Source organism: Aphelocoma coerulescens, chromosome 5 (genome assembly GCF_041296385.1).
Source record: "Aphelocoma coerulescens isolate FSJ_1873_10779 chromosome 5, UR_Acoe_1.0, whole genome shotgun sequence".
In the NCBI taxonomy this organism is placed as follows: domain Eukaryota; kingdom Metazoa; phylum Chordata; class Aves; order Passeriformes; family Corvidae; genus Aphelocoma; species Aphelocoma coerulescens.
Window position 1 is genome coordinate 3768597 of NC_091019.1, and position 26650 is coordinate 3795246.

General features: G+C 46.8%; 1 protein-coding gene across 3 annotated transcripts; it reads right to left on the reverse strand.

Moving 5' to 3' along the window:
- Positions 1–2802: 2802 nt before the first annotated feature.
- CCND1 (cyclin D1) lies at positions 2803–19663 on the reverse strand. 3 transcript variants are annotated; one of them, XM_069016416.1, is made up of 5 exons: positions 19179–19663; positions 17234–17449; positions 16589–16748; positions 11419–11567; positions 2803–6395 (listed from the first exon to the last, which is right to left on the reverse strand). In XM_069016416.1, exons 1-5 carry the CDS (start codon positions 19374–19376, stop codon positions 6240–6242), a joined length of 879 nt encoding a protein of 292 aa, XP_068872517.1. In that variant the 5' UTR covers positions 19377–19663; the 3' UTR covers positions 2803–6239. The 3 variants fall into 3 exon arrangements, with proteins under 3 accessions (XP_068872517.1, XP_068872518.1, XP_068872519.1); XM_069016417.1 differs by lacking the exon at positions 19179–19663 and adding an exon at positions 18557–18642; XM_069016418.1 differs by lacking the exon at positions 19179–19663 and adding an exon at positions 18047–18362.
- Between the last annotated feature and the right edge of the window lie 6987 nt (positions 19664–26650).

Here is a 26650-nt window from a genome sequence, read left to right on the forward strand (position 1 = left end):
CACACCTGAGGCCAGTTCCTGGTGGGGAGGAGGCTCCTCTCACCCTCTTTTCCTTCTGTAGTCAAGGTCTGGCACCAGGCAGGGCTCCCACATATTAAAGATGCTGCCCATGTGCCATGTCCCAGTTTGCCATGGACACGGGATCTTTCTGCCAGTAATTCCTTCTTCCATGTGAGAGCCCTCAGGAAAATGATGCCTGCGAATACTTGGTGAATTCCCTGAAATGTGAGACATTTTAATACCTGTTCTTCACACAGGCAGAAAGGAGGACAGGTCTAGGTAGGACTCTGCAGGTGCTGTAGGATCAGCAAGGAACTGTTTCTGGTTTCACTCTTAAATGTTTATCACACTAAAGAAGCAAAAGAAGGAAAACTTTTGCCTTCCTCCTAGATTTGGTCCTGCTTGGCCATTAAAGAACAAAATCAGAAGCCTGGCAAAGGTCACATTATCAGTGCAATCCCATTGACTAATTTGCAATCCCTTTCTGATCGCTTGGTTGGAATATCGTGTGGAACTCAGTCAGAAGCCACATGGGAATCTACTCTGGCCATGCCAATGCAATTGCTATGAGCAATTATATCTGTGGGATTGTAAAAATATCTTGTTTGTTGAAGAGATACATTTCTCATAAAATGATGCCAACAGGAATTCATTAAAATGCCATCATTTATAGGTTTATTGCCATTGTCCCATTGTAGGAATCTCAGAGTATGAAGCCCATATGCAGGGGTCATTTCTATGGCTCTTTTAAAACCTTCCAACCTTCTCTTTTCTCCTCTATCTTCTGGAGTTTTCTATCACTTGAAATTCCAGGTGTGCTTGAATCCAAGTGGATTGAGGTTTTACATTTAATAGATCTTGTTTATTCTTTAATAAAGAGCATTTGAATTTAAGTGTTCATAAAAGGTCCAAGAGTGTCAAATGGCCTGAATTCAGCAATGGAACTGGGGAGGTTTCTGGGAGGTTTCTTTTGGAGGTTTTTCTGTGTATGTTTTTGATGCAAAAAAAATACAGTAGTTTTTCCTTTAATAAGCTACAGCATAGCCTAGCTGAACATGCATGTTTTTTTACAGCCTATAGTAAATTGTTTTTCTTGCTACATTCTTGTCTTTCTGCCCTTTGCAACATGAGTAATACTGGCATAGTTCACCCAACATTCAAGTTTAGGAGTCTGCATTTAGAGATGATGATCAGGAGAAGGAAAATGTAAATAACAGAGCTGACTGTGTGGGCTTAAACCTACTTAAGTCACAACACTTGGTCCATTTAATAGAGTTTATAAAAGAGATAGGAATGGCAAAACCTACTTAACACATTCAGCCAGGTTTACGTCTCTCAGTGAATCATTGTAACGTTTTTATCAGCACAAGATTTTTATCAGAAGTCAAGGTCCCCTAAGTGTGTCTTCACTTGATTTTCAAACACTTCAGAGGGGTGAGCCATCAGCCATATAAAAGTAAGCTATTTGTTCTTTCCGGGGGTTTCAGGGTTTTTTTTTAATATGCTGGGGAAAATGAATCATTTTTGGCCCAGACCAATTTAAGCTTTGGCTTGATGTGTTTTTGAAGTCCCTGTAAGTTTAGTTCAGGTCATCTTTCAGTGTTTTACGCCTCCCAGTGTACTTCACCCTACAGAGCAGCTGCCCATTTCAAATGGAACAAACCAGACCACAGTTGTACTGGTTTTACTTCACCCACCGGATGTAGGATTTTACAGCAGGCCACACAGGCTTCAAGTTTCTGGCTGAAATTACTGGGAAACCACCAAGCTCATAGCTGCTCATCTGGGATTCTTCTCATGCAGGTGGTTTCCCATCAGTGGTAACTGCCCTGAGAGAACCTTATTTTGCACTAGACAATGATTAACACGTTAGAAGTTAGCTCTGGAGTTTCATTTTTCATTTCCTGTGCTGCACTCACTGCACAGAATCAGTTGTAACGTGAAGTTGAGTCAATGGGAAACTCAGGAGAGAGATACCGAATTTCTGATTTGTGACAGGGAGGACAAGCACTTGGCCTTTTACATGGATTTTTTTAAGGCAGAAATAATTCCACAGGATAAATAATCAAATACATAGGTTATAAGCTTGACCATCACCACTGAAAATAATAATGATTGCTAATGTGCATCCCCCATTTTCAGAGATAATTTGGAATGTGAATTGGAACACAGGTTACAGGTTTTTTCTTGTTTTACTTTGTAACAGTATCTAATTCCTGTCTTTCTATGTCCAGTTCTTCTTTTACATGCTTTTAGTAGGCTTTAATATTTTTCAGGTTTATTCCTTACTATCTTAGCTGTAAGATGCAAAAGCTGTGTCTGAGGGGAAGGCACAGAGAAGAAGGCAGCTTAACCACCTGGCTTTTAAAACCAACTGTCTTCTGCAAAGCTCTTCCCTGCTGTAAAACCTTCCACTGATGAGAAAGTACAAGCACACATTCTGTGCCATCCAACACCTACTTTGTTTTACCCTTTATTCACATGAACCACCAAAGGGCATTTTACTCTAACTAACTTCCTCTGATGATAAAAAATAAAGCCTTCAGGAAGAAAAGAAATATTTTGCATCTTTAAAAAGACACTGTTGGTGTGACAGGCAGGCAGTCACCTACCCATGGCTCGAAACACCCACGGCTTCCTAAAATAACAACAGAAAAGGTCTTCAGCTTTTAAAATGTGGAGAGTCAAACCTAGAAAATGTCATGTGCTTTGCTCATTGCACTGGGGAGTTACGACCATTCAGCATTTTCAAGGCAATTTAAAAAAAGGGAAAAAAAGGGAAATTAAAACAACAGGCAGAGGTTGGGTTTTACCAATTTTATTTCTAGACTTTAGGTTTTTTTTGCTGGAAACTTGTCTGTTACAGGTCTGTTGGTGAAAATGTGCATTTCAGACCAGTGATGCCAATAAGTACAATATAAAAATGTACAAATCTGAATTGCTTTTGCTTACTACAGATTGTTATAATAACGTGACAAATAAAGCATCTCTGTTGGCACGTGAACCCACTTATCTGGATTTGGCCTTTTTCAGTACATAACAATATTTTAAAGAAACTTGCAGTACACACTGCCACTCAGTGTAACACATAATAAAACCAACAAGCACTAAACTCAATAATCATGTTTGGTTCAGAGACACAGAGATGCCACGAACAGAAGTGTTTTATGAGGTAAGCAGTAAGAAATGTTCCTGAAATTTGGACAGAATGTATCCAGTCCTCCTGGGTCCTGCGACTGCTAGTAGCATTGCAATGCTTATTTATGCACTATGTAGGATCTTAACTGCATTTGCCTCAAAATGAGTTCTAATTCTGTTTTGGTTTAGCAGCATACAGGCAACAGCTAGATTATTCTTCAGCATACAACTCTGTTAGCTGGCTTATTTATGAGATTTACAGGCTTTTTTTTTTTAAATTAGCATTATGCTATAATTAAAAAAAACAAAAATCAAAAAAACAAAACAAAAAAAAACCAAAACCAAAACAAACAAAAAAAACCCTAGTATATCATAACAGATTAAACACACAAAATACTTAGAGTTCCAGAAGATAACCTATCATACCAAATGATGTGTCCCAGCTGAGGGGGAACCACACCACAAGAGTTATATTATAATGCACCTTTCATATATCAATGTGGCTAATAACACAGCTTAAAACTACTATGATAATAAACCCCAGATCAGACAAAGAATCCAGCTTTATAAAATGCGTAACCAAAAAAAAAAAAAAAAAACAAAAACAAAACCAAAAAAAACACCAACCCTTGACATTACTTGATCTTCTGAAATGTCTGCTGGTTTTTAAATTAATGCAGAGACCCATTCAGAGCAACGTTCGATGCATTTCCATTTGCAGTAGAACTATGAGGCACTGTAAGAACATCAAAACCTGGTCTAGACACGGGTAACTGAAGTATGAGGTATTGTGAAACAGGAACCTTTTTTGGAATAGAGCAGTAATCACATTAAGTAAAAATTGATCACATAAAAAATCTACAAAAAAAAAAAAAAGATGTCAATAATATAATTTTCTATGAGAAAATTAAAACCTATTACATGGCAGTATATGACATTGTATAACAAAAAAAAAAAAAAAACTGATCCACAAAATAGCAGCAAAACACAATGACAAAGATACAGAAAAGCAATGTTAATTTTTTTTCAAACCATGCTGGGAATTTATCCATAGCAGCTCAATAAAAACGGAGCATCCACTCCTTTTTCTTTTATCTTTTTCTTTTTTTCTTTTGAATTTTTTTTCTTTTTTCCTTTTTTTGTTCTTTTTTTGTTGGTGGTGGTGGTGGTTTTTTTTTTTTGTTTTTTTTTACAATCAACACCTTAGCGGCAGTTTTCTCACATACATTTCACCATCACATTCTCCTCGAGCATCAACTTCAACAGCTATGTCCACGTCCCTTCAGCTACTTTCTAAAATAATAATAAAAAGATACATAGCCAAGATGTGCAAATTTTCTATTTGTAGCTAAATAAAAAAAACCAAAAAAATTGGGGCATATACTGGAATAAAAACTTCTTTCAAGTACTCCAATTTTCATATCTATTAACTATGGCGTTTTTTTCATGGTTAGACTGCTTTTGAAAATGTATAGGAAGGGGCCAAATAGACTGCTTGGTTTTGGGTTTGTTCTTTGAAGCGTGTCCTTTTTTTGCTTTAATAAGCTGGGTTAAAACTGCAACATCAAGGGTAGAAAGATTTTCTTTTTCAAAAGGGGCGATTGCATTAATTTACAAATCATACTGGCCTTACGAACATCCTCTGCAATAAATATTCTTTTTAGCCTTAACTATAAATTATATATTTTAGTGTTTGAAAACCTTCAGTTGTAAAACATCTAGCGATAATCCTTAAAACTATGTGTCCTATATGTGAACCTTTAAGGCCCCTAATTTATAAAGATGAGTTGGCACCAAAGGATTCTAAACTTCAAACTTTTCTATAGAAAAGGAAAGGAAGATATCCTGGCAATTTGTGAATGCAATTTTCTCTCACTGGAACACAACCTTCGGAAAAAAAAGAATCACCTCTCCTCTAACACCATAGTTAAATGCACTTGCTTTGCAATTCCAAGTTTGCCAACAAGCACTTTATATATTTCCAAACCATTCCATTAAAAAAACAAACAAACAAACAAACAAAAAAAAAATATTCCCACACAATAAAAGAATGTATTTCCTATATCTAATGGACTGAAAGTGCTTTGAATGGAATGGTTTTAGAATATTACAAACGAACAAAAAAGAAAAAAAAAAAAAACAAAACAAAAACCAAACCAAAACAAAAAAGACTGAACTGTGGATTGAACCTGACCATAATTGGGCTGAATATCTGTGGGGTCAGACCAGCATCTTTACACAGGTAACTACAAAAATAGGAAGATTACAAAAATATAATATATTATGTCACTATTTCGGTTTCTCTTTATAATAGGGTACTGTATGAGTAGTACATTGGCCTTTCCCAACCATGCTAAGCTGGAACCCTACAAATGCCTCAATGCACAGGCAATCCACAGGCACAAAAAAAAAAAAAGATTAACATATAATAATGCTGCATACTAACATACACTAACTTATGGGTTACGTTAACCATTTATAAGGTGAAGAGGATAAAAAAAAAAACCTAAGGAAATAAAATAAACATTTACAGATGAATTATAAAGTGACTAAATGCATAAGCAAGCAAGATACAGAAAAGCCTAGAACTGCGTTAAAGCTATGCTTTTTAAAGGAAAAGAATATTTCATTTACTATCTAAAAAACAAAAAAAACACCCTCTTCTACTTTAAAAATGGTTGGTTGGTTTGTTTTATATGTAAGAAATCAAATCTAATACCTCCCCTGGAGACATTTCGTGTGTTAATGCCTATTTTTACAACATACAGACAAGAACACTTTAATATAAAAACTAGTTGATTATTATTGTATAAAATCCTCTATTTTTGTAGCACAAACCCCTGGGGGTAATGCAAATACTATTTTTTTCTTTTTTTAAGACAGTTTTTGGGGTATTTTTTGTTTATTTGTTTGTTTGAAGTCACAGATGGAAGGGAGACAGAGCAAGAAAAAAATATAACAAGACTGGTTTTCCCTTCTGGTATAAAAATGTCCTGGAGAAAAGGGTTTCTGGGGGGGAGATCCTGACGCTGATTCCTTCTCAGATGCCCTTTCTTTGTCTGCTTTTCTTGCCAAGCAAATCCATTAAGAAGAAGTCCTCTTTAAATGTTCACGTCTCGCACATCAGTAGGCGTGCAGGAGAGGTCTGCTTCGTCCTCTACAGTCTTTGTTTCTGAAGATACGTTGTGCTGCTGTGCCTGGCGTAGACTGGACTCGAGGAGGGACTCAATCTGTTCTTGGCAGGCTCGTAAACAATCCTGCAGAAGGGTGGAATGGAAGGGGAGAGAGAGACCCAAGAGTCCTTTAGAAAGATCACAGGCTAAAATACCGTTCCTTGGCAAAGCAAGAGGAATGCTGTCGGGTTATCTGGGAGAGCAGCAGGCTGAAAAGGAGGGTGGGAAGAGCAGGAGAAGCACCCAACAGTGAAAGCATTGGATGAGCAAGCCCATTTTTTGCAGACTGCACCTTGCATTGCTGCTTCTCTGCCTGTGCTGTTTACACTTCTGTACCAGTCCATGGATGACAACTGTGATTTCTACTTTTACCCCAGGAACCCTTCAGCAGCAGAGCCTGCCAGAAGCGATGCTCACAAGCAGGGACTTTTCTTCCCCAGGCTAACTTCCAATGACATTAAGGTCTTCGAAATGCCATGTATATGTTTAGATGCCCATGCCCAAAGCTGCCTGCCAGCTGCTGCAATGTCCAGCTGTGGGCAGCTCAAGGCAGCTGATAAATTCCTAACTCTGAAAGCATCTCCAGAGATGGATTGGACTGGACGACCCCAAAATGGAGAGGCCTCTCAGAAGCACCACGAAGCACCTCCCTACCCACGCACTACCAAGTTCATCCAAGCTTTCTGTGTGCTACCACATCCACCTGGAAATCTCAGGCAGGGGGAGACCTTTTCCTCTCACTTCCAGAGTGTTTTCTCTGAGCTGGATGTGCACACAATCCTCCTGAGGGTTCAGGAGGATGCACAGGCCTCACTGGGAATTAAAAAACCGTAAAGCACCAAGGAGGATCCTGTCTGTGGTGGGGAAAGGTGACTTCCCCCAGGCATTAGAAGCCATACCATGAGGAGATGTATCAGATTCCCAGCAACCAGAAATGGGAGAAAGCCTTTTAGCTCAACCTGCCCAACCTCCTGCAGGTTAGGGAGGCCTGTACACCCACAGCAGTGACACAGAAATGGTGCCCTGAACAGGCCAAACAATCCCACAGCATTTTGCCAAAACTCATCCAGCATGCTGTTTACCCTCATCTTTATAACAAACATCGTAAGCTTTTCCCCCCAACATCTTTAACTCTGTGTATTAAGGACTTTGAAGTTTCCTTTCAGCATTGCCTTTTCTGATTTAACCTATGACATGTGTTAGCCCTTGCGGTGAACCCAGTCTTCCATGATAAATTGCCGTCAAAAGTGTTAGGATGTGCATGACTGAGAATGAATGTTGTTTTCCTGAGAGGGTGACCTGCCTGCTGTTTTCTTTATTTCCCAGTTTCAATTCTGCCTTCATTCAGAGGCTTCTTGTGTGATCTACCAGCTTTTCACTGATTCCACTACCACAAGAATCTCCTCTGCCACCAATAAGGGCACATGGCATTTGGGGTAAAATAAGATTAGAAACCCAAGCAAACAATTCTCTGCAAGTCCTTTCTGAGAGAGAGGGAGGTTAATCCTACCTCTAAGCAGATCAGACCATCAGTTACAGCTCACTGAAAACACATAACCTATGACCTTTCCTGGTTTAAACCCTAGTGTAATATTTCCTCTTGACAGAGACACACAGTGTTTTAAATGACAAAAAGAAACGCCTCATATCCTAAAGTCATCATGCCTTTGGCTCCTGCATACCTCTGGCCTCCACAATAAGGTCTCTATGAAGTCCTTGCACCCAGCCCTCCTGCAGATATGACGGATCAATCCTGACTGTAAGGCTCCCCCTTGCACCACGAAGCTCCCTCGCCCTTGGAATCACACGTGTTAAAGAGGAGAGCACCAGCACAGCTTTAGGTGCTCCTGGCTTTACAAAGCCACTCTTGAGGATAATTCTCTTTTAGCACGTTCAGTGTTCCAAACTGAAAGCACATTTATTTTTTTCAGAGCAAAACGAACCCTCTTGGGTTTTGTTTTGGGGGTTTTTCTTCAGGTGGGAGTGAAGAAAATGAGTGAAACTCATTTTCTGCTGAGTTTTGATGGGAACTTCGTGGGGTTTTTTTTTTTAATCCTGACCATTTGCATATAGCGTGTTTGAGCTCTGAAAACGAAAACCATTCAAAAGAATTTCTATAAATACCTATTCTTCTCCCTCTGGAGTCCAGTTATGAATAATTATGTAGGACTTTGTAATTTAAAGGTACTTTTTGCCCACAGAATTTTCTTTTTCATTTAAAATTCTCAGAGTGCAACATGCTGTAACTGTATTTTTTAAAAACAATCTTTGCAATTTATTATGAACAGACTGTCTTAAGCTACAGTTGAATTAAAAATATTTTTTTTACTGTTTAAGGAATTTTGTCCATGTCTTATTCACATGACTATTAGATAAATAGCTGGCCTGTAGGAATGCACTAGAGCTAGCAAAAAAATAACTGCAAAACATAAAATTCACTGTGAACAACCTCACCAAAGCTGTTTTCATTCTCATTACTTCCCAACACTGAACAGCAAATACAAAACTTGTGCATTACTCTGATAACTTCTCCCAACAACTTTTCTGCTTCACTACCCAAATTTTCAATGCCCACAGTTTGTTCAAGGTCATAAACCCTTCCTGGATTAATTAAGCTCCTCAGTGGAAAAAAAAAAAAACAACCAAACTTGCTAGCTTAACTGATGTGGTCAAATACCTTTAAGACACAGTGGACATGATCAGACTCCAGGGTCAGATAGGAAAGGAAACAAACAACAACAAAAAAGGAACTGCTTGGAAATCCTTTGTTCCTGCCTGACCCGTTCTGGATAACAAGCACATGTTTGAAGGTGCCTCTGAGAAGGGGCAGGCAGGAGACGGATTCCAGTGCACTAACAGACAGCATGGAGACCCAATGCTAATCTAGTTTAGCAAATTTCTGGCCTGGAAATGAATGTCAGGTAAAATTCCATCTGTTTGGATGATGGGGTCAGGAATAGAATGATGGAAGACAGCCCAAGACTTCTAATTGTGATTATCTGACTTCTAATTACCCCTGATCAAAGGCAAAATGGGAAATTGGACTCCTACCAACGTATAAACATGAACCATAAAGGAATTCCAATCAGGTGATATTCATTTTACTTTAGATTCAGCCTTCTTTGAGAATAAAGGTAAAAAAGTGGAATTATGTAACCTGAAATCCAAGAGACCTGCTGCTCCAGCTAACAGATCATCAGGGAGAACACCAGCTCTGCTCTTAACATTCCAAGACTATCCAGTATAAAACACGTTCCCTGACAAGGGGAACCATCACTGGGGCACAACACACTTCATCCAAATCCTCGTGGAATGGGATAGCAGGAATGGCATTCCATACCACAGATTACACAGACAGGTATTTTGGGGAAGTCTCCCTGCAGGGGAAGGAATCATGCTCCTCCATATGAAACCAAGCAGATTCCTCTCTCAGAACAACTGCAGTGGAAGTTGCTGTTGCCTTACTCCACCCCCAACACAACAACATACCTGTGCACACACAGAACTTTATGATGCTCATTTTCTGTAGCAATCCATACAAAATCCTTACTTCTCCCTAACACGTGAATATATTTAGCACTGGAAGCTGGAGGGGAGTTACTCCCTTTTCAAGCTGTTAACCAAGCTCAAGTCAAACAGACTGTGGCCTTGCAGTGACTGTGGACAATTAAAATGAAATAATCAAAAATCCTCTTCTCTTGCTAAACCAATTTTGTTTTCTTTTTAAAGAGCTCTGTCATCAACTGAGTCAAGTCACACAAGGACAGGCCGTTGTTCTGCACGATGTGAGGGAATCCACTTCAACGCCCAGCATCAGGAATGGTTCAATCATTGTTTGAATCAAGATGCTGCCTGAGCAGATAGCAAGCATCTTCCCTCAGTACCTGCTTCAAACATCTCACCCTGGATAGTGGCCAACCACAGGCTGGAATCATCTGCATTGCTCACAAACTGACTGAAAGCATCCCACGTGCATACCAAACTGGGCAGACCATTATGTCAGCATTTCTTGCAGTATTTAGCATTTCAGGTTCATAGAGTGTTTAACACTTCAACACTGTATTACCTCAGCTGCAGTGATAGAAGTGGCAAAAATGACATGCTCACTGTTCAGGTGATCAAAATAACAAGCTGGGAAATCGCTCAATCCTGTCAACAAAGCCCAATTACACAAACCCAGTTTTGCAGTGGCTGGACTGGGACAGTTTTCTATGCATTTAAATTACTAACACGTAAAATAATTTAACAGCAACTCCAAGATTCTGCCCCTAACCACTGAGTTGTCTTTATTTGACTCATTGTCCAGCGCTTGGAGACCTCACAAGAACCTTTTTAAAGCATCTATTTATTGGTCTTCCACATTGTTACGAAACAAAGCTCAACTCTGCCCCAACTTCACACACCATTATGACATGGATCATTGACTTTAGGTCTTCCTTGTAGGCTCCCTTCCTGGCCCATTCACTCATGAAAGGTTTATTGCTCACTAGTTACTGATGTGCATCTCCTGGAAGCTGCAGGGCAAAATCAAGAGTCCTGTGAGGACCATCTACCTTGTCACAAAGTAGTGGGACAAGCATTTGTTCCGAAAAGGAATTCAACACCAGCTACTGTGCAGGTCTAGCATGTAATAAACCAAATTAGATCATTAGACCTCTTTTAAGAAGGGCTTTTTCACACCACTTGGCACAATAAAAGGCCTCAAGAATGGTCAGAGATAAGGTCAGAGATACCACAAGGTCTCAGTAACGGTTTCCTGGTCTTGCTCCCCAAGTTTTGTTATACACAGGCTCCTGGTTTATTTAGCCCCAACCAAACACAGCCTCTGCCACCTCCTAAGCCGGTGCAGGGCTTCCTTCTCTCCCAAACACCAGAGCTGGATGTGCCATTCCCATCCGGGAACTGCAGCAGCGTCACCACAGAGTATCAGTGGGCATCATGACAGCCAAGCAAGCAGGCTGGGCACAAGAGAGCACATTGAGAACCCCCACTCTGAGCCTTGACCTTTCCCAAGATTCACTGTCAGATTAGCTCCCGTGCAGCAAGCAGGCATTCATTCTTAAAAACCCTTAACGCAGGAGATCAACCGAGAGGAAGAGTCACTTACCGGATCACATTTGATAACTTGTGATAGGAAATGTGTGAGGCATTGATAGGAGAGGAAAGTGTTAGTGTTCCCCAGATGCAGGCCTTGCACAGCTGCTACCACGCTGCCAGCTGCGATCATGGAGGGTGGGTTTGAAATAAATTTAATATCTGTATGAAGAAAGGAGAGAAAAAAAAAAAAAAAAGAAAAAAAAAAAGACTGAAATGATTGCTTTAGGAGAAGCCTGTCCATACACATACACTCTTCCTACCAGCGTGGCTTTCAGCTGCCAACTATTGCATCCGAAAAGGCAGGGAAAATGGTGAGCAGAAAGGTGCCTCCTGCTCTAAAACTGCTACAGGTCCAAACCTGCAAACACTTATCCACACGAGCAACTGCTCTGCAGAGAGTGGCCCTTGCTAGCACTGAGCCTGGGAGGCCATTCATCACTTCGAGGTACTTTCATCATAAGCAGGGCCCCCATTCTTCCAACGTTAAAATACTCTGCTCCTGTGAATAATGCCACGGGGGTCAATGGCACTGCACATCTGAGAAAACCTGTTCCCATCCTGCAGTGTTCTGCATGGTCAGATCCAAGGTGCACTCTAACAACGAGTCCTGGGGCCCTTTAGAGCAGAAACCTTTGCTCTGACACTCAAAGGAATATTGCTTTAATGAACAACAACATCAACAAAAAGAAAGAAAAGAGAAAGACAGCTTAACCCTGTCAGGAGGCAGATAATCCATATTTAAATTAAGGTTTCATCTTAAAAATGCTTTGTCTCAACCTGGTCTCTTGTCAGTGGCTGCCATCCATCCTGGCAACAGGGATTTAATGTAAATGTGGCATAACTAAGTGACGGGGGTCCCAAGAATTGGCGGACAATCAGTTACATTCTGATGTGACACCATGCTGACAAGAGGCTGGGCCCCCTTCCAGACTGCATTGCTGTAGGTCTCCTCCACAAAGCCACTCCCAGGATCCCTTAAGGGGCTATCTCTGCCATTTAGCATGTTTTCCCTTTGGGTTTGTTTGGTTTGGTTTGAGTTTTTCTAGTATTTTTCAATAATAACAGTCCACATTTTAAGGTTAAGATTCCTTCTGCTGGACAGGAATGCATTTGATCCGTGGCAGTGAACACCTTGGAGGAGAATCAGGAGCAAAGGAAGCAAGTGGCACAAGTGAAGGTCCAATTTTGTGAGGGAGAAAGGGAAAGGCCACAATGTACACCAGAACCTGAGATACATTCCTTCAGCTTTTATCAGAATACAACTTCCTCTGGGTTGGAAAAATAGAAACTATCTGTCAAATCCCTGAACAAAATCAAAGGAATGGACAGCTTAGAGGGCTCAGTGGAACAGTTTAAGTATTAAATCATGCATCTCCTTTATTATGATAAAATAACTTTTGTGCAAATGCTTTACCAGTGAAACTAAAGCCATCAGGACTCCGTGGAAGTCCTGGCTCTGAATCTGTTTATTCAGACACCTCTGACACTCCACTGTGGCCCTGACCAATACCCACCTTGAAAGGGGCACTTCGCCCAGCATCCTGCGAATAGCTCCAAAATTAAACTGATACATGGAAATCTGGCCAAGCTTTTAGGATGCACTGCCAGCGAAAAGGCAAGCTCGAGCTAAAGCCATCTCGTTTATGTTAAAAATCAACGTATCAAAATAAATTTGGCTGCCCCCCTTTTCCCAACCTGCCCGTTTCCAGGCAGATATAAACACACCCACCTTCTAGCAAGCCACTGTCATTCCCAAAACAAAACAAAACCAAAACAAACCAGCGCTCCAGACTGCTTATTGGCACTGTACCCATTCCAAAGCCAGTCCCGAACTGAAGTACTGACACAGAGCTGCAGGTGGACTTCGGAAACAGGGGATTCCGAGCATGGATCCCACCAGGATGGGGCTGCTCGGAGGGGTAGGGTGGCAGTGCCTTCCCGACACTGTTTACCGAGCTCCACAAACGGGACATGACCAAAATGTGTCACTTTAATGAGCCCGTCCTGACAGGATCACGTTTGGGATTAATATTTGCATCCTTCCTTTAAATGGAGCAGTAAACAAGAACATGAATTCATAGTCACACCCTCATTCTTTCCAAGGTGGAAAAGTGATAATGAAGTTTAAATGACCAGTTTGTGTCTGTCCCTATAACCACTCCAGACAAGCAGCATGGACTGCCTTTTTGTTGCAACTCAACAAGGAATTATTTGTGGCAGAGGCCACTAATTTCAGCATATTAATCAGGGGGCCCCTCTCGCCTGTAATTGGATGCCCCCAAGTGAAGAGTGTGGCATCATTGTCAGCCTCCATCGCCTCATCTTGCGCTATTGAGCGCTCAGGAACAAGGGGGCTTCGGTGAGATGAATTAGACCTGACACAGCCACAATGGGGTAGGGGGCCCCATCAATTGAAGCACACATCCCCAGTAGCCTATCTGAGACTTCATCCAAAAAGAATAAACAACTTCAGCGTTGTTAAAAAGAGAGAGAGGGAGAGAGAGAGGAGGGGGAGGAGAGAGAAGAATGCCAGCCACCCTGAAGGGAGGACAAAGCAGGCATATAGGCGCTGCAGCGCTTTAAAAAAAATTCCTAACAAGGCGAGTCACCCCTTTTCCTTTTTAAATGGAGCAGCAATTCCATCCGTCTGGAGAGCTGGGGGCTATGAATGAAAATCTTTTCATTGAGGCAAATCAAAACTGTGAACATAAATCACTTGCTGCAAGATGCAACAGGTTCCAACTGGTCACATACCTTGAGACTTCCAATTTTATAAAGGCCGGAGAATGGGAGAATTGTAACACGCTCCTTTCAAAGGGGGATCTTTCTTTCTCCTTTGGAGAGGACCAAAGCAACAACAATAATAATAGCAATAATAATAAAAATAATAATAATAAAAAGGAGCCTGGTATGTTTTGATAACCAGAGGAACATAATGAAATGCTGAAGCTCCAATATTTGTTGCTATTCATTGTTATGCTTGTATAGAGCTGCAGCTCTCCCTCAACACTGGTCTTAACTTGGGCCAAAAGAGGCCTGCTTCCTTTTGAGCTCTCCCTGCCTTGCTCGGCCATGCCAAAGCCCCATTCATTAAGCTCAATTATGTGTTAACTTCAAACAACCCCTGGTAATTTTTCTTTTTTTTTTTTTTTTTCTTTTTTTTCTTTTTCACTTTTTCTCCCAAACCTACCACAGCACAAAGGCATCCTTTGGTGAAGATGGATTTTGCAAAACCAAACCAAATCAAACAAACCCACTTCTACTAGCCAGACAACTGGATAGAGAGCTTAGGAGGAATTCCCCTCAACTTCACCTTGCAGTGCAACCTTCTCTTTCTGGAGCAAACACATACACACGCATCTACAAACACTTCCACAGCCTTCACCTCGGTGAGCCAACTGGCCAAGGGTTTGTTTTCTAAGCAAGCATTATTATTTTGCAGTCTCTTCTTAGGAGAACCTCCTTTACAGAAGAGGACACAGGCAAAGTATAGACTGCACTTGCCCCTGAGGCCACTTAAGCGAGCTGTCAGTGTTTCCAGTGGACTTTGGATCAGGCCCCACAGCATCCAGGCAGCACAAGGCATTTGCAGTCCGTCTAGGTTCGTTTTGGCAAGGGGAAATGCAGCACAACCCAGCAACAGCAAAGCAAAGTCCAGATGCTGCTTAGGCCACATGTGATCTTCACTAGCCAACAAAGAAGTCATGAGAAACGCAAAAGGTAGAGAAACCCCTGGCATCCAAAAATAACAATAAAAACACAGAGCCCAGTGGCAGCCTTCCTGAGCGCTCCTTCCCCAGGCAATGTTCCCAGCTTCAGTAGGGAGCTGAAGAGGGCCCCAACTCTAGTGAGCTCAGCGCTGGTTTTTTTAAAAGCTAAGTAAAACTCCCAGAACATGGTTCTCATTTACTGATCCATTCTCCAGCTGTGGTGTGTAGCAGTGTTAAATAAAGGCTCTGGATGTGCTTCCTAAAAGAAACATAACAACACCGCCAGTAGATCAAAGTACTGGACTCTTAGCAAGTCTCCAACCTTTGAACTACTCTTGTTTTCATCCCTGTCATTGCCAACACAACAACCTAGGTTAAACATCCCCACATCCAAAGGGGAGCCCGGGTGGCCGTTCCTTTTAGCTTCAAACTTAGCAAATCACGCCTCCAGAGTCGCAGCAGCCTCATATCTGGTAGGACCTGGCACGGAGGGACACACTGGACTCTCCCAAAATGTTGCTGCCGGTGGTTTGAAGGTTGTGGCACTCCCAACACCGAGCATTACTCCAGGCAACCTCGCCTACGAGCTGCCCCTTACGCTGATGCTAGGCCCAAGCTGAAGAGCAATGCCAGTGTTTATAAACTTCTCTTTTAAGGCTTGGTTGTTCTATCTTTAGGCCTTGCAGCGGGGCCAGTTCTGCGAAATAATTTTTTTTTTCCCCCCTTCTGAGCGCCTGCCATCTTCCTTCAACCTTTCTATACCAAATCCAACCTCTGGAAAACAAGCTACGCGGCATTGACGGGTGCCACCGGCCGCGCACGTCCCACCGAGCCTTTGGAGTGTGGCTAGCAGGGCTCTTTGGAGGCCGGCCCTGCTCATGGCTCCAGCACAGCACGTGGTCGGGAGGGTGCAGATGGCAGCGGCTCGGTCCCGTGCCAGGAAAAGCCTCTGTGCCGCGTGGCCCTCCTCCAATCCACCAGCCACCGAGGAGGGGGGGAAGAGGCAACTTGAAGAGCGAAGGTTTAAAACCCCCACGCAGAGCTATTCCCAGGGAAAATCTCCCTCCGCCTTTAAAAACTCGTCCTAAAGAATGAGTCCACACGGGGAGGGATTCCCTGCACGGGCAGTAAGCCTTTTGCAGCCCCGACATAAACCCTGTGTAGGGGGGCGAGGAAATCGTGCCACGCTGAGCTACAGAGAGCGGGGCTGGGGGGGGGGGGTGGCCCCTCTCCCTCCCTGACAACCACACAAAACTCCGACTCAGAAGCGAAATATCTTCTGAAAAGAAAAACTTACCTCTGGCAAAGTAATCCACCTTCTGCAAACAAGGGGCAATAATCGGGGCTTAAACTACCTCCCCGCAGCTCTGCGAGCGCGCCTGAGACCAACAGCTACGGGAAGCTTTACAAGCCGGGGGGCGGGCGCGTGTCGGGGAGCAACGCGCTTTGCGCAACGTGCAGGGCTCATACCTGTAGCGCACAGAGCCACAAAAGTCTGAGCATGTTTACGGATGATCTGCTTGGTGTCCTCTGCCAGAGGCATTTTAGTAAGGAAATGTTCAATGAAATCGTGGGGGGTCATTGCAGCCAGATTCCATTTCAGCTTATTCACCAGCAGCAGCTCCATTTGCTGCAAAGAGAAGAGGGAGGGGAAGGGGGAAGGAGAGAAGAGGAAGAAGACGGGGTGGGGGTGGGGGGGGGAGCGTGGTTAGAGCCGCTCGCACACGGTGCCGGGGGCGCAGCGCTGTCCCGGGGTCGGGGCGGGTGCGGGGGTCGCGGGGGCGCCCCGGGGCAGCGCCCGCCGGGGCCGGCAGGGGGAGCCCGCGGGCCGCCAGCGCCGCGGCCCGGGCAGCGCGGGGGGGGTCCCGCTCCCCATCCCATCCCGGCCCCATCCCGGCCCTATCCCAGCCCAACGCCGCATCCACAGCTCCCGCCCGCCGCCAGCAGCCCCGCGGTCGCGGTCGGCGCTTCCCAAAGTGTGCGGGGTTGGCGTTCTTTTTTTTTTTTTTTTTTTTTTTTCCTTTTCGTATGTTTCGGGTTTTGTTTTGTTTTTTTTTTTTTTTTTAATGTTTGTTTCGATTTTTTTATTCTTGAAGTGACTGAACGTGAAATTACCAGTAATTCGTCGGGTCTAATGGAGTTATCTGTATAAATGCACAGTTTTTCTGCGGTCAGAGGAATAGTTTCCTTCATTTTTGAAGCCACAAACATGCAGGTAGCTCCGAGCAATTGCAATCGGCTTTTCTTGAGGGGTTCAAACGACAAAAATCTGTCCAAATAATTCATAGCCAAGGGGAAAACTTCCTCTTCGCACTTCTGCTCCTCGCAAACCTGCAAGAAGGAGAGAGATCGTTGAAGAATAATTTAATTGAGGCGAAAGGCAGGCTTGTCCCGCTGCTCTCGCCCTCCCTCCTCCCTCACCCCCAGGCTTTGCAGGGCAAGGTTGAAGGAGACGAGGGGAAAACGCAGTTGGGGAAAATGGTTAAATATGGGAAAAGCAGCGGCATCAAAGAAAATGAAAGTCACGAGTGACAAAGTGGGGGGAAATGTTGCGTTAGAAACCCGCAGGCGATTCATGGCAAAAGAGGAGGGGGGGGGGTAATCGAAGAAGAGGTCTGTGCCCAGTTTTCCAGCCCCTAAGAACAAATTTTTAAAAAGGGAAGAAAACGGAAAGCGGAGGAAAATGCGAACCCCCGTGGTTGGGAAGGGGGTGCAGAGCCGGGCTCGCCCCCGGGCTTATTTATTTCGCTTTTATTTTTTCATCTAATTTGCCGTTGTGCTGCCGATTCCCCTCTCTGGTCGAGACACAAAGGTGGCGTCCAGCCTCATTTCCCCAGACGTCATCTTTTCAAAAAATATTTAAAAATATTTAAAAAATTATTCGAGCGCTGAAAAAAGGCTGAAAATGAAGCGGCGGGGGTCCTTTACCGAGCCCCGTGCCTCTGGTCCTGCTGGGGGGCTCCAGGGGGATCCCCCGAAGTGAAATTCACCGCCTCCCTCTCTCGCCCTGCAGCACAGCCGGGCGCGACATTTCCCAGAGCAAGGCAGGGCGCTGCGGTTTCAAAAATTAATTAAAAATACATCGCGGGCACCCAGGGCTTCCGAAAAGGCATGAAAATGTAGCCCAGCTCCTGGGGCTCCCGCTGGCAGCCCCCCCAGACGTGTCCCGCCAGGGACGAGGCCCTTTCCAACTGGCTTTTCCCAGGCGACCTTGCCGCTCGCCGCCGCAGCACAAGCGTGCCTTTGAGGGGTGACCGCAGCTCCAGCCTCTCTTCGCGCTGAACAAAGAAACTTTCGCCCTGCAACTCCCCCCAGAAACGCCGGAGCCCCTCCGGCCGGTCCCCCTGCCCGCAGCCCCAGCGGGGTCCCCCGGCCCCCGACCTTCCTCCCCCGGCCCCTTCCCCCGCTCCCCCCCGCCACACACACACACACACACACCCTTGGCTTTGCTCCCCGGGACTTTCTTCGTTTTTCTCCCGATTAATAAACACTTTTGCTTTGCAAATAAAAGAACAAAGATGGCGCATAATACTGGCACGGGCAGCCGCTTGCATACGTGTACAAGGATATTAATTTAAAATAAAATCCCCAGAAAACACGAGCTGGCAGGGGCTGGCGGCGGCCCCGCGCGGCCGGGGGCTCTGCGGCCGGGCCGGGGCCGCTCCCCGCCGGGCCGGGGGAGCCCCGAGCCGGCTCTGCCCCGGCTCCCCGCGCCGGCACCGCCTCGCCCCGACGGCCGGAAAAGGTGCCGGGCACCCCCCGACCCCCGGGGACACCGGGCCGAGGGGGGGGGGTGGGGGGGTCCCTCGCCCCTCGGCGCCGGGACCCGGCTGCGGCAGCGGGGACACGGACCCGGCGACAGCGGCGGCGGCCGCGGGCACCTCGGGCCGCTTCCCCTCGTTCCACGCGGGCGTCTCCGAGGGCAGGCAACGTGTGCCGCGCCGGGGAAGCGATCCCGGGGGAAAGGGAGGGGGGGCAGGAGATGGGGCAGCAGCAGCTCCCCGGATTAATTCGTTTCGGTGCCGGAGCTTGCAAGGAAAAGTCCCCGAAAGATACAAACCTCCAGCATCCAAGTGGCAACTATTTTCCTCATATATGGCAAGATTTCTTTCTGCACGCACTTGAAGTAGGAGACGGAGGGCGAGCAGGTCTCCTCCGCCTTCAGCATTGTCTGCAGCACCCTGTCATTGAGGAGGTTGGCATCCAGGTAGGCTCGTCGGATGGTCTCCACCTCGCAGCACAGCAGCTGATGTTCCATGTCTGCCTCCGTCGCCTCGAGTCAGTTCTCTGCAGCAGGACTGAGTCAGTCGCTCGCTCGCTCGCTCTCTCTCTTCCCCTTCCAGAAGTCCCTTGGATGCTGCTTCTGCTACTGCCGCTACAGCCCTCTGGAGGCTCCAAAACTTTCTAACTTCCAACAAAACTCTCCTGGTGTAGTTAGTCCCTGTGACGTTAAGCAGAGATCCTGTGTTGTTAAGCAGAGATCAAAGCACGAGAGAGAATGAGAAAGAGAGAGAGAGCCAAAAGCAAGGGGCAGAGCCCTAAAGCCATCCCATAGGCTTCAAGTCCTTCCCCTTTGCTTAGCTTATAGAGAGCAGGGGTTTAATGCAAATGAGACAAGGGCTCGCTTTCTTCAAGGGCAAGGGAGAGGTGGGGGAAACCCAAATTGTCTCTTCAGTGGATCATGCATAATTTTAGAAATGGAGCGAGTTCTGCACTGGGAGCCAAATGATGAATGGGGCTAAGGCCACACACAGACACCAGGGAGAGAAATGCAAGGAGACTTGGTATTATTTTACGGGGGCGCCGGCGAGGGGAGCGGAGCAGCACCAGTGCCTTGCTGTTCGTTATCAATATTATTATTATTATTATTATTATTATTATTATTATTATTATTATTATTATTATTATTATTGCTGTCACCGGCGCGTACCTGCCATATCTGTCCTTTAAAAAGGCGTGCTCCCAACCTGAACGCCTACTCTTTGTATATGATCTCAAGGGAAAAGCTTTCTCTCATTTCCTCAGTCCTGGTTTTTTTCCCCAGTCAGGATGGTTTTGCTGCACACCAAAAATTTTTAAACAATTGGGGTGTCCACCCCTCTGCCCAGATGGTTCTTTTTCTAATCTTTTTTTCTTCCTTTTTTTGTTGTTGTTGTTTTGGGGTTTTTTTGTTTTTTGTTTTTTGTTTTTTTTTTTAAGGTCTTTCCATTCACTTTAGAGGCTTCACCTTCCCCGAGGGGCACGGAGGTGGCAGGGGACAGGGCGAGAGCTAATCCGAGGCGCAGCCGGTGGCAGCGCACACCGGGGAAGGCCACGCTCGGTACCCCACCCCCACCGCTCACCGCCACCCAGGAAAAACATCCCAGCGGAGCAGCAAAATGGTGGCCAGGGCTCCCTCCAGCAGCCACGGGGAGACGAGCTGGCGGGGTGGGAGGGAGGTGCCGGCAGCCGCCGGAGCCTGCCGGGGCCTCAGCTGCGTCTCCAGGACATTCTGTCCACGCGTGATGTGCCATGGAGGGGCCCTGCCGTAAATAACTCCCGTTCCCCGGCTGAGCCGCCTGTACCTGGGGACGCTCTGCTTCGCGCTGGTTCTGTTAAAAAAGGGCATCTCTTACAGCCTTGCCTTTCGAGGGGGTGACGGGGGAGCTTGAGGCCCGCTGGGGAACACTGGAGCTGAGGCCGATGCATGGGAGAAATGACTTGTCCTGCACCAAAGTGGAGTGGGGAGAAGTGGGAAGGCCGTAAATTGGGGTTCACGGATTAACCTCAGCTCCGGTGCTTTAGCATCACCCAGGTGCTGCACGGGTACCTGGAATACCTGCCAGTGGTACAACACTGATGGCAGAAGCTCCAGCTGGTGGCAGAGGCTGCTGGCCACGGAGGACACGCCGTGGAGTCACACAGCATCTCTCCTGCGTGACCCGCAGGGAGAGCGGTGCCAAAGATCACAGGGCATGTTGTTGCACAGTTGTGTGTTTATGTAATCTCTTTGCATGGACTGTCTGCCCATCTTTTCTCATTTACTCGTTTGCTTGACCATTTGTCTCCATTTTGTCTCCGTCTGTCAGGAGGAGGAGGAGGATGTCGGAGGCCCCGTGCTCTCAGTTCCCCTTGCACGCCGCAGCCCGTGGGGCGACTCGGGAGGGTCCCTCAGTGAGGAAGCTCTACCCTGTCCCTCCGCCTGTCTATTGTGCTTCACGCACAGGACATGCACTTCTGTTTTCACAACTTTAGTTGGCCGGGAAGGTTTCAATATTAAATAAAGAAACACGCACGACCCCACACTCTCGGGTCGAAATCGGACGTGCCTGCGGTGCACATCCAGGGGACCCTATTTAATTAACAACGCTGCACCCCCAACACCTTTCTGGTGAGCAGCTGGTTTGGGGATGCAGGGCAAGCCCTTGGGGCAGCCGGTCGCATTCCCTCGGATCCTGCCAGCTCTTCGCTTCCCAACATTTGTTCCGGGCAACGCTGCCCGTGCACACGGGTCCCTGTCCCCGCGCGGCGCAGCACCCACGCCCCGGCATCCTCCCGGTCGCTGCCGGTCGGAGCGGGCTCGCCGAGGTGCTTTTGCCCCCTCGGAGCACGCGGCCGCCGCTTCATTCATAAAAGCTGCGCGGCGGGGCGCGGGGCTGCGCGGCGGGCGGGCGGTGCCGGCGGCGGGCGGGGCTGGCGCGGGGCCCGGGGAGCCCCCGCGGGGCGGCGCGGCCGCAGGAAGCGGCGGCGCGGGAGCCAATGGGGGCGCGGGGCTGTTACCGGGCGGGACGGGCAGATCTCGGCCGGGGCTCGCCCGGTCCCGTCGACACAAAGGGGACGGGCCAGCGGCAGCGCCAGAGCCGCCGCCGGGCCGCCCCCGCTCGCCCCGGTGGCAGCACCGGGCGGTCCCGCACCTGCCCGGGCCGGGGGGCCGTGCCGCCCGCCCGAGCCGCCGGGACCGCCCCGCCGCTGCCTGCCCGAGCCGCCGTGCCCGCACCGGACCCCGCGGTGCGCTCCCCGTCGCCCGCCCCGCTCCCGAGCCGCCCATCCTCGGATGCGGGATGCGCGCTGCGGCCGCTTCCGCCGCTCTCGCCCCCGGGGGCTTCCGACGGCGCTTCCTTCCTGCCCGCTCTGCCCCCTCCCTCCCTCCCTCCCTCGCTCGCTGCCTGCCCGGCGCTCCCCTCCCCGCGGCGCCCGCCCGCTGCCGGGGACGCCGCTGCCGCCGCCACTTTCTCATGATGTCATCCCGCCCCCGCCGCTGCGCGCCGCCGCCGCCGCGCGGCCCCGCCGCGGGAGCGCGCATTCCTGGCGTGCCGCCGCCGCCGGTGCCGCCGTAATGTCGCGAAGAGCAGCGCAGCGGGGGCGCCACCGGGGGAGAGAGCAGCTCCCGCCCCCCCGAGAAAAGAACCCCACCCCGCTGTGTGTCTAGGGTGCGGTGTCCTGCTCCGGGCTCCTCTGGACAAGAAAGGGAGGAAGCTGCTGGAGACGGTCCAGCAGACGATGAGGGGTCTGGAGCGGCTCTCCTAGGAGGAGAGATGGTGGGAGCTGGGGTTAGTCTGGGGAAGACTGCGAGAGTGTCTCATCAGTGCCTATAAAAATCTCCCAGGGGTGCCAAGAGGATGGTGCCAGACTCTTCAGTGGTACCCAGCGACAGGATGAGAAGCAATGGCCGTAGACACAAAACACAGGAAGTTTCACCTCAACAGGAGGAAGAACGTCTTCATGTTGAGGGTGGCAGGGCTCTGGAACCAGGTGCCCAGGGAGAGCGGGGAGCCTCCCTCTCTGGAGACATTCCAAACCCACCTGGAGGGGTTCCTGTGCCACCTGCGGTGCCCAAAACCCCCAGGGCAGCCGTGTGGGGACTGTGAAATGAGGAATTTGATGGAGCAAAGCTCACAGAGGGTTTCTGTAGGGGAACCATCACCGAGCTGGGGAGAGGCGCGAATCCAGGTGGGAGGGAAGATAGGGATGCCTGGGGTGTCCCGAGGTGAGGAGGTGTCACTGATGGGACCAAACAGGCAGGGACAGACCCATAGCTAAAGGAATTTAGCCCAAATTTATGCTGGACGTAAGAAAGCGGAGAAGGGAGGCAAAAGGGCTAAGGGCAGGGGAAGCAAGGAGGAGGGAGCAAGGTTTTGTTTCTTTCTTCATCAAGGGAAACCTCCTGTTAGGCCAGGCCAGAAGTGAGTCAGTGGAGGGAGAGGCACCAGAGGAAGCCTGGCAGACAGTAACAAGGTGAATAAACAATGTATTTAAGCACCAGCATCCTCAAAGTGAAAGTGTTTTAGTGGAAAATATTTTGATTTTAAAACCAGCAGCTACAGTTTCTGTTTTGCTCAGCTGAGAGTATGTTTTGGTAATATATCAGCATGAAAATGGCCAGCACAGACGCTGGGGTTTGATACGGATGTGTGAGGTACGAAAAAGCACATCTTGGCTGCACAGAGCGTTTACAACGTTACAAACGTTTTCTCTCTTCCCCACACTGATACCTGCTCTTGCTGCATGGCAAGGCACCTTAAAGGCACATAATAAATACCATTGGAAATATGTTGTCGAATTGCTTGTTGAGAAGGTTTTGAGGTGCAATGTTATTGTTTTTCTTTAAAAAGAAACAAACACGGGGAGATGTTTTGTGGTGATTTTAGGCATAATTCCCTGTCAGTGACAGTAAATCAGCATGGATCACATACACTGCAGAAATGCTGTTTCAGGAACATCTTGGGTGTCTTTACTTTTTTTTTTTTTATATATATTTTGTTTGCCTTCCTCTGCCAGAAAATCCCTGTGCATTAGTAACTGTGATCCAGGGTAGGCTGGGCTGGTGAGGTGGCTCATGGAGGCAGATTTGCCTCCTGACTAAACATGTTGGCTCCAGGCAGAGGCAGCTGCAGAGATCAGCAAACATCCCTGTGCCCTTTTCTGAGCACTAAAAAGGTGTGAGGATAGAAGCTCATATTGGCACTCCCTGGCCTAAACACAAATGAGATCTGGCATGGTTTTTGCCACTGTCTCCACCATCCATTCTCCAGCTCTCCCAGAGCCCAGAAGTGAGTCTGTGCAGCCACACACTGCACTTCTTGTTTCAGTCCACTGCCCTGTCCACTCCATCTCCAAGGAGCTCTGCCTGAGAGTGGCAAATCTGCTTGCTGCATCTTTGCAACCCACCCTCTGAGTAAAAGTGGTACACAGAACCTCTGGGGCTGGATTTCTGTGGATGCTCAGCACTTCTTAACTCCAGTTTAAACCAGTGGCAGTTCTAGGAGTCATTTTTTCACTGAATCGGGTGCCTGGCTCCCTTGTAATCTCCTCACCTTCTCCAGGGTCTCAATTCTTTATAGATTAACCTGCAATGGAGGCAGAGGCTTTCAAAAACAAAGCCCCTATCGAGTTCTGACACCCAGCTAAGTTGTTTCCATGTTTCTCTCATCCTTTACTGTTGACTTAAAATCAGGTGCTGGTTTTGGGCAGACCCTGGAAGCTGGGGTTGCTGTGGTCACCTGCAAGATGTTTGCATCCCTCAGACCGTTCTGAGATCCTCAACCACGCTGCTCCTTGCTTGTAAAGTGGATTGGCACCTCTCTGAAGGACAGGTATGCGTTCTTTGAACCTTCAGTAAAAATAATTTGGCTCAGAGCCAAGTCTAAAACACTGGATTATAGTTTTGACCTGAAGCATAGATGACAAAATGATAAATTTGCAAAACTCAGGCATTTTTCAGAGCACATGAATTCAATGGGAGTAATACCACCAACTTCAAAGGGAGCAGGATGGAACCTGTAATGTATAGCCCTAATGACTGCAATCAAATAAACTCACTTTGCCTGGGTTTTCTACCACCTTTAGCCTCGTGTGTGTGTGTCTGTGCACTTTCATGTGTGTGCCAAAGGAGTGGATCCAGGGTGCTGCCATTTCAAATCTGCTAGATTGGTGAAAATATAAATAATGATGCAGGGTGGCAAGATCTGGGGCATCTGGTCTGCTTGTTTCCACAAATCAGTAAGGGAAGTGAAGAACTGAGAACCCTGAGAGATGAGATTATAGTCTCAGTGAAGCCTTCAGAAATATTTAGACTTGATTCAAGCTGTTTGTGGCAACTGATGTTTTCTTATTTACTTGAGGTGCGGCTCGATTTGGTTAAAAATGGGTGCGGAATAGCAGATTTTTGGGGAAGCACATAACCCTAGAATCACATCTTTGTATCCTATTTATTTTATATTCTTCTTGCTGTGTCTGGAACACTACACAGTGCCAGCAGTAGCTCATTTGTCCCCTCTGGTTGGTTCTTAACCTGACTCACTCTCCCTGCAGTTGCAGGTAGGGACAGAAGAGGATGCAAGGTATGATAATAACCTCCTATTTAACTCAACTAAATTTCTTTCATTGGCTAATTTTCACCTGTGTTTGGTCATCACTGACCAAATTGCTCAGATTTGCAACCTGTGAATGCTTCTTTTCGGGGAAGGAAAAGAGGAATTGTCTTTCTGAGTTCCATTTCAGAGGGATTAAAGTTTAAAAAAAATCAAAATAAAATAGGAATGTCAGTTTCGACCAACAACTACATCAACCCAAAATACACCCAGAGGTCTCCTCCAGCCACAAGCTGGTGGTGTCATGGTGTGAGTGCTGACCACCAGCACGTCTTGAAATGAACAGGTAACGTCCCAGAATGCTGAGCTGGGAAAAAGGAGGATCTGGAAAAGGGGAGTGGCTGCATTTTTGCCTGAAATGCACGATGAAGCTATGCCCCCACCTTATCTCTCCTCTTTAAAATCTGTGTATAGTTGGAGCATATTTTCTTCAAAACCCAAGTGTTTCATCAAATCCCAGCTTTGCCTTTGAATTCAGGCCAGAGAAGGAAACTGGTTTAAAAAGCTGAACCCCCAGCAAAATGTTGGTATAAAAGCAGGAAAATTTTCTCAAAAAATACCAAGAATATTTTTTCCTTCTTCTGGAGTAATCAAATGATGCAGCACACTGATTTGCACTGATGGAAATGAGGCTAAATTGTGAATGGTTTAGAAGCTGATGCAGGAAAAGACTGAAACATGTGCCTAAATTTAAATAAGTAAGTATACCGGAATTACTCATGTGCCTAAAAATTAAATATCTGTTTAAATGCATTGCTAAACTGGAGCCTAAGGGTATGGTTTAAAGTTAAGGCTAAACTAGTCTAGACAGTAGCTGTTGCTGAAAGTGATTTTTCTTCTCCTGGTTGACTTCCCTGAAATGCCCATCCTGGAGTAAAACCAACACAGCTTGTTGACAATAACAGCTTCTTCCTCAACAGCTTTGAAAAGCATCCATTCTCATAAAAATGAAAGTAAAAGTCTCAGCTAATGCTAAAATCCACAGAGATGGGCTGGAGTCAGCTTTTGTGCTAACATGCAGCCCCTATTTGATTTCACAAGCTCCAGCCTGTTGGAGACAGAACAGAGGGGAGCAGTTCTCACGCTGACTGGGATGCTTTTATTTCCTGTGCTCCTGGGCTCTTCCATCCTGCCAGTGATAGCCAGGGGGAAGGGAACAGCAGAGAAAATGTGTCAGTGAAAC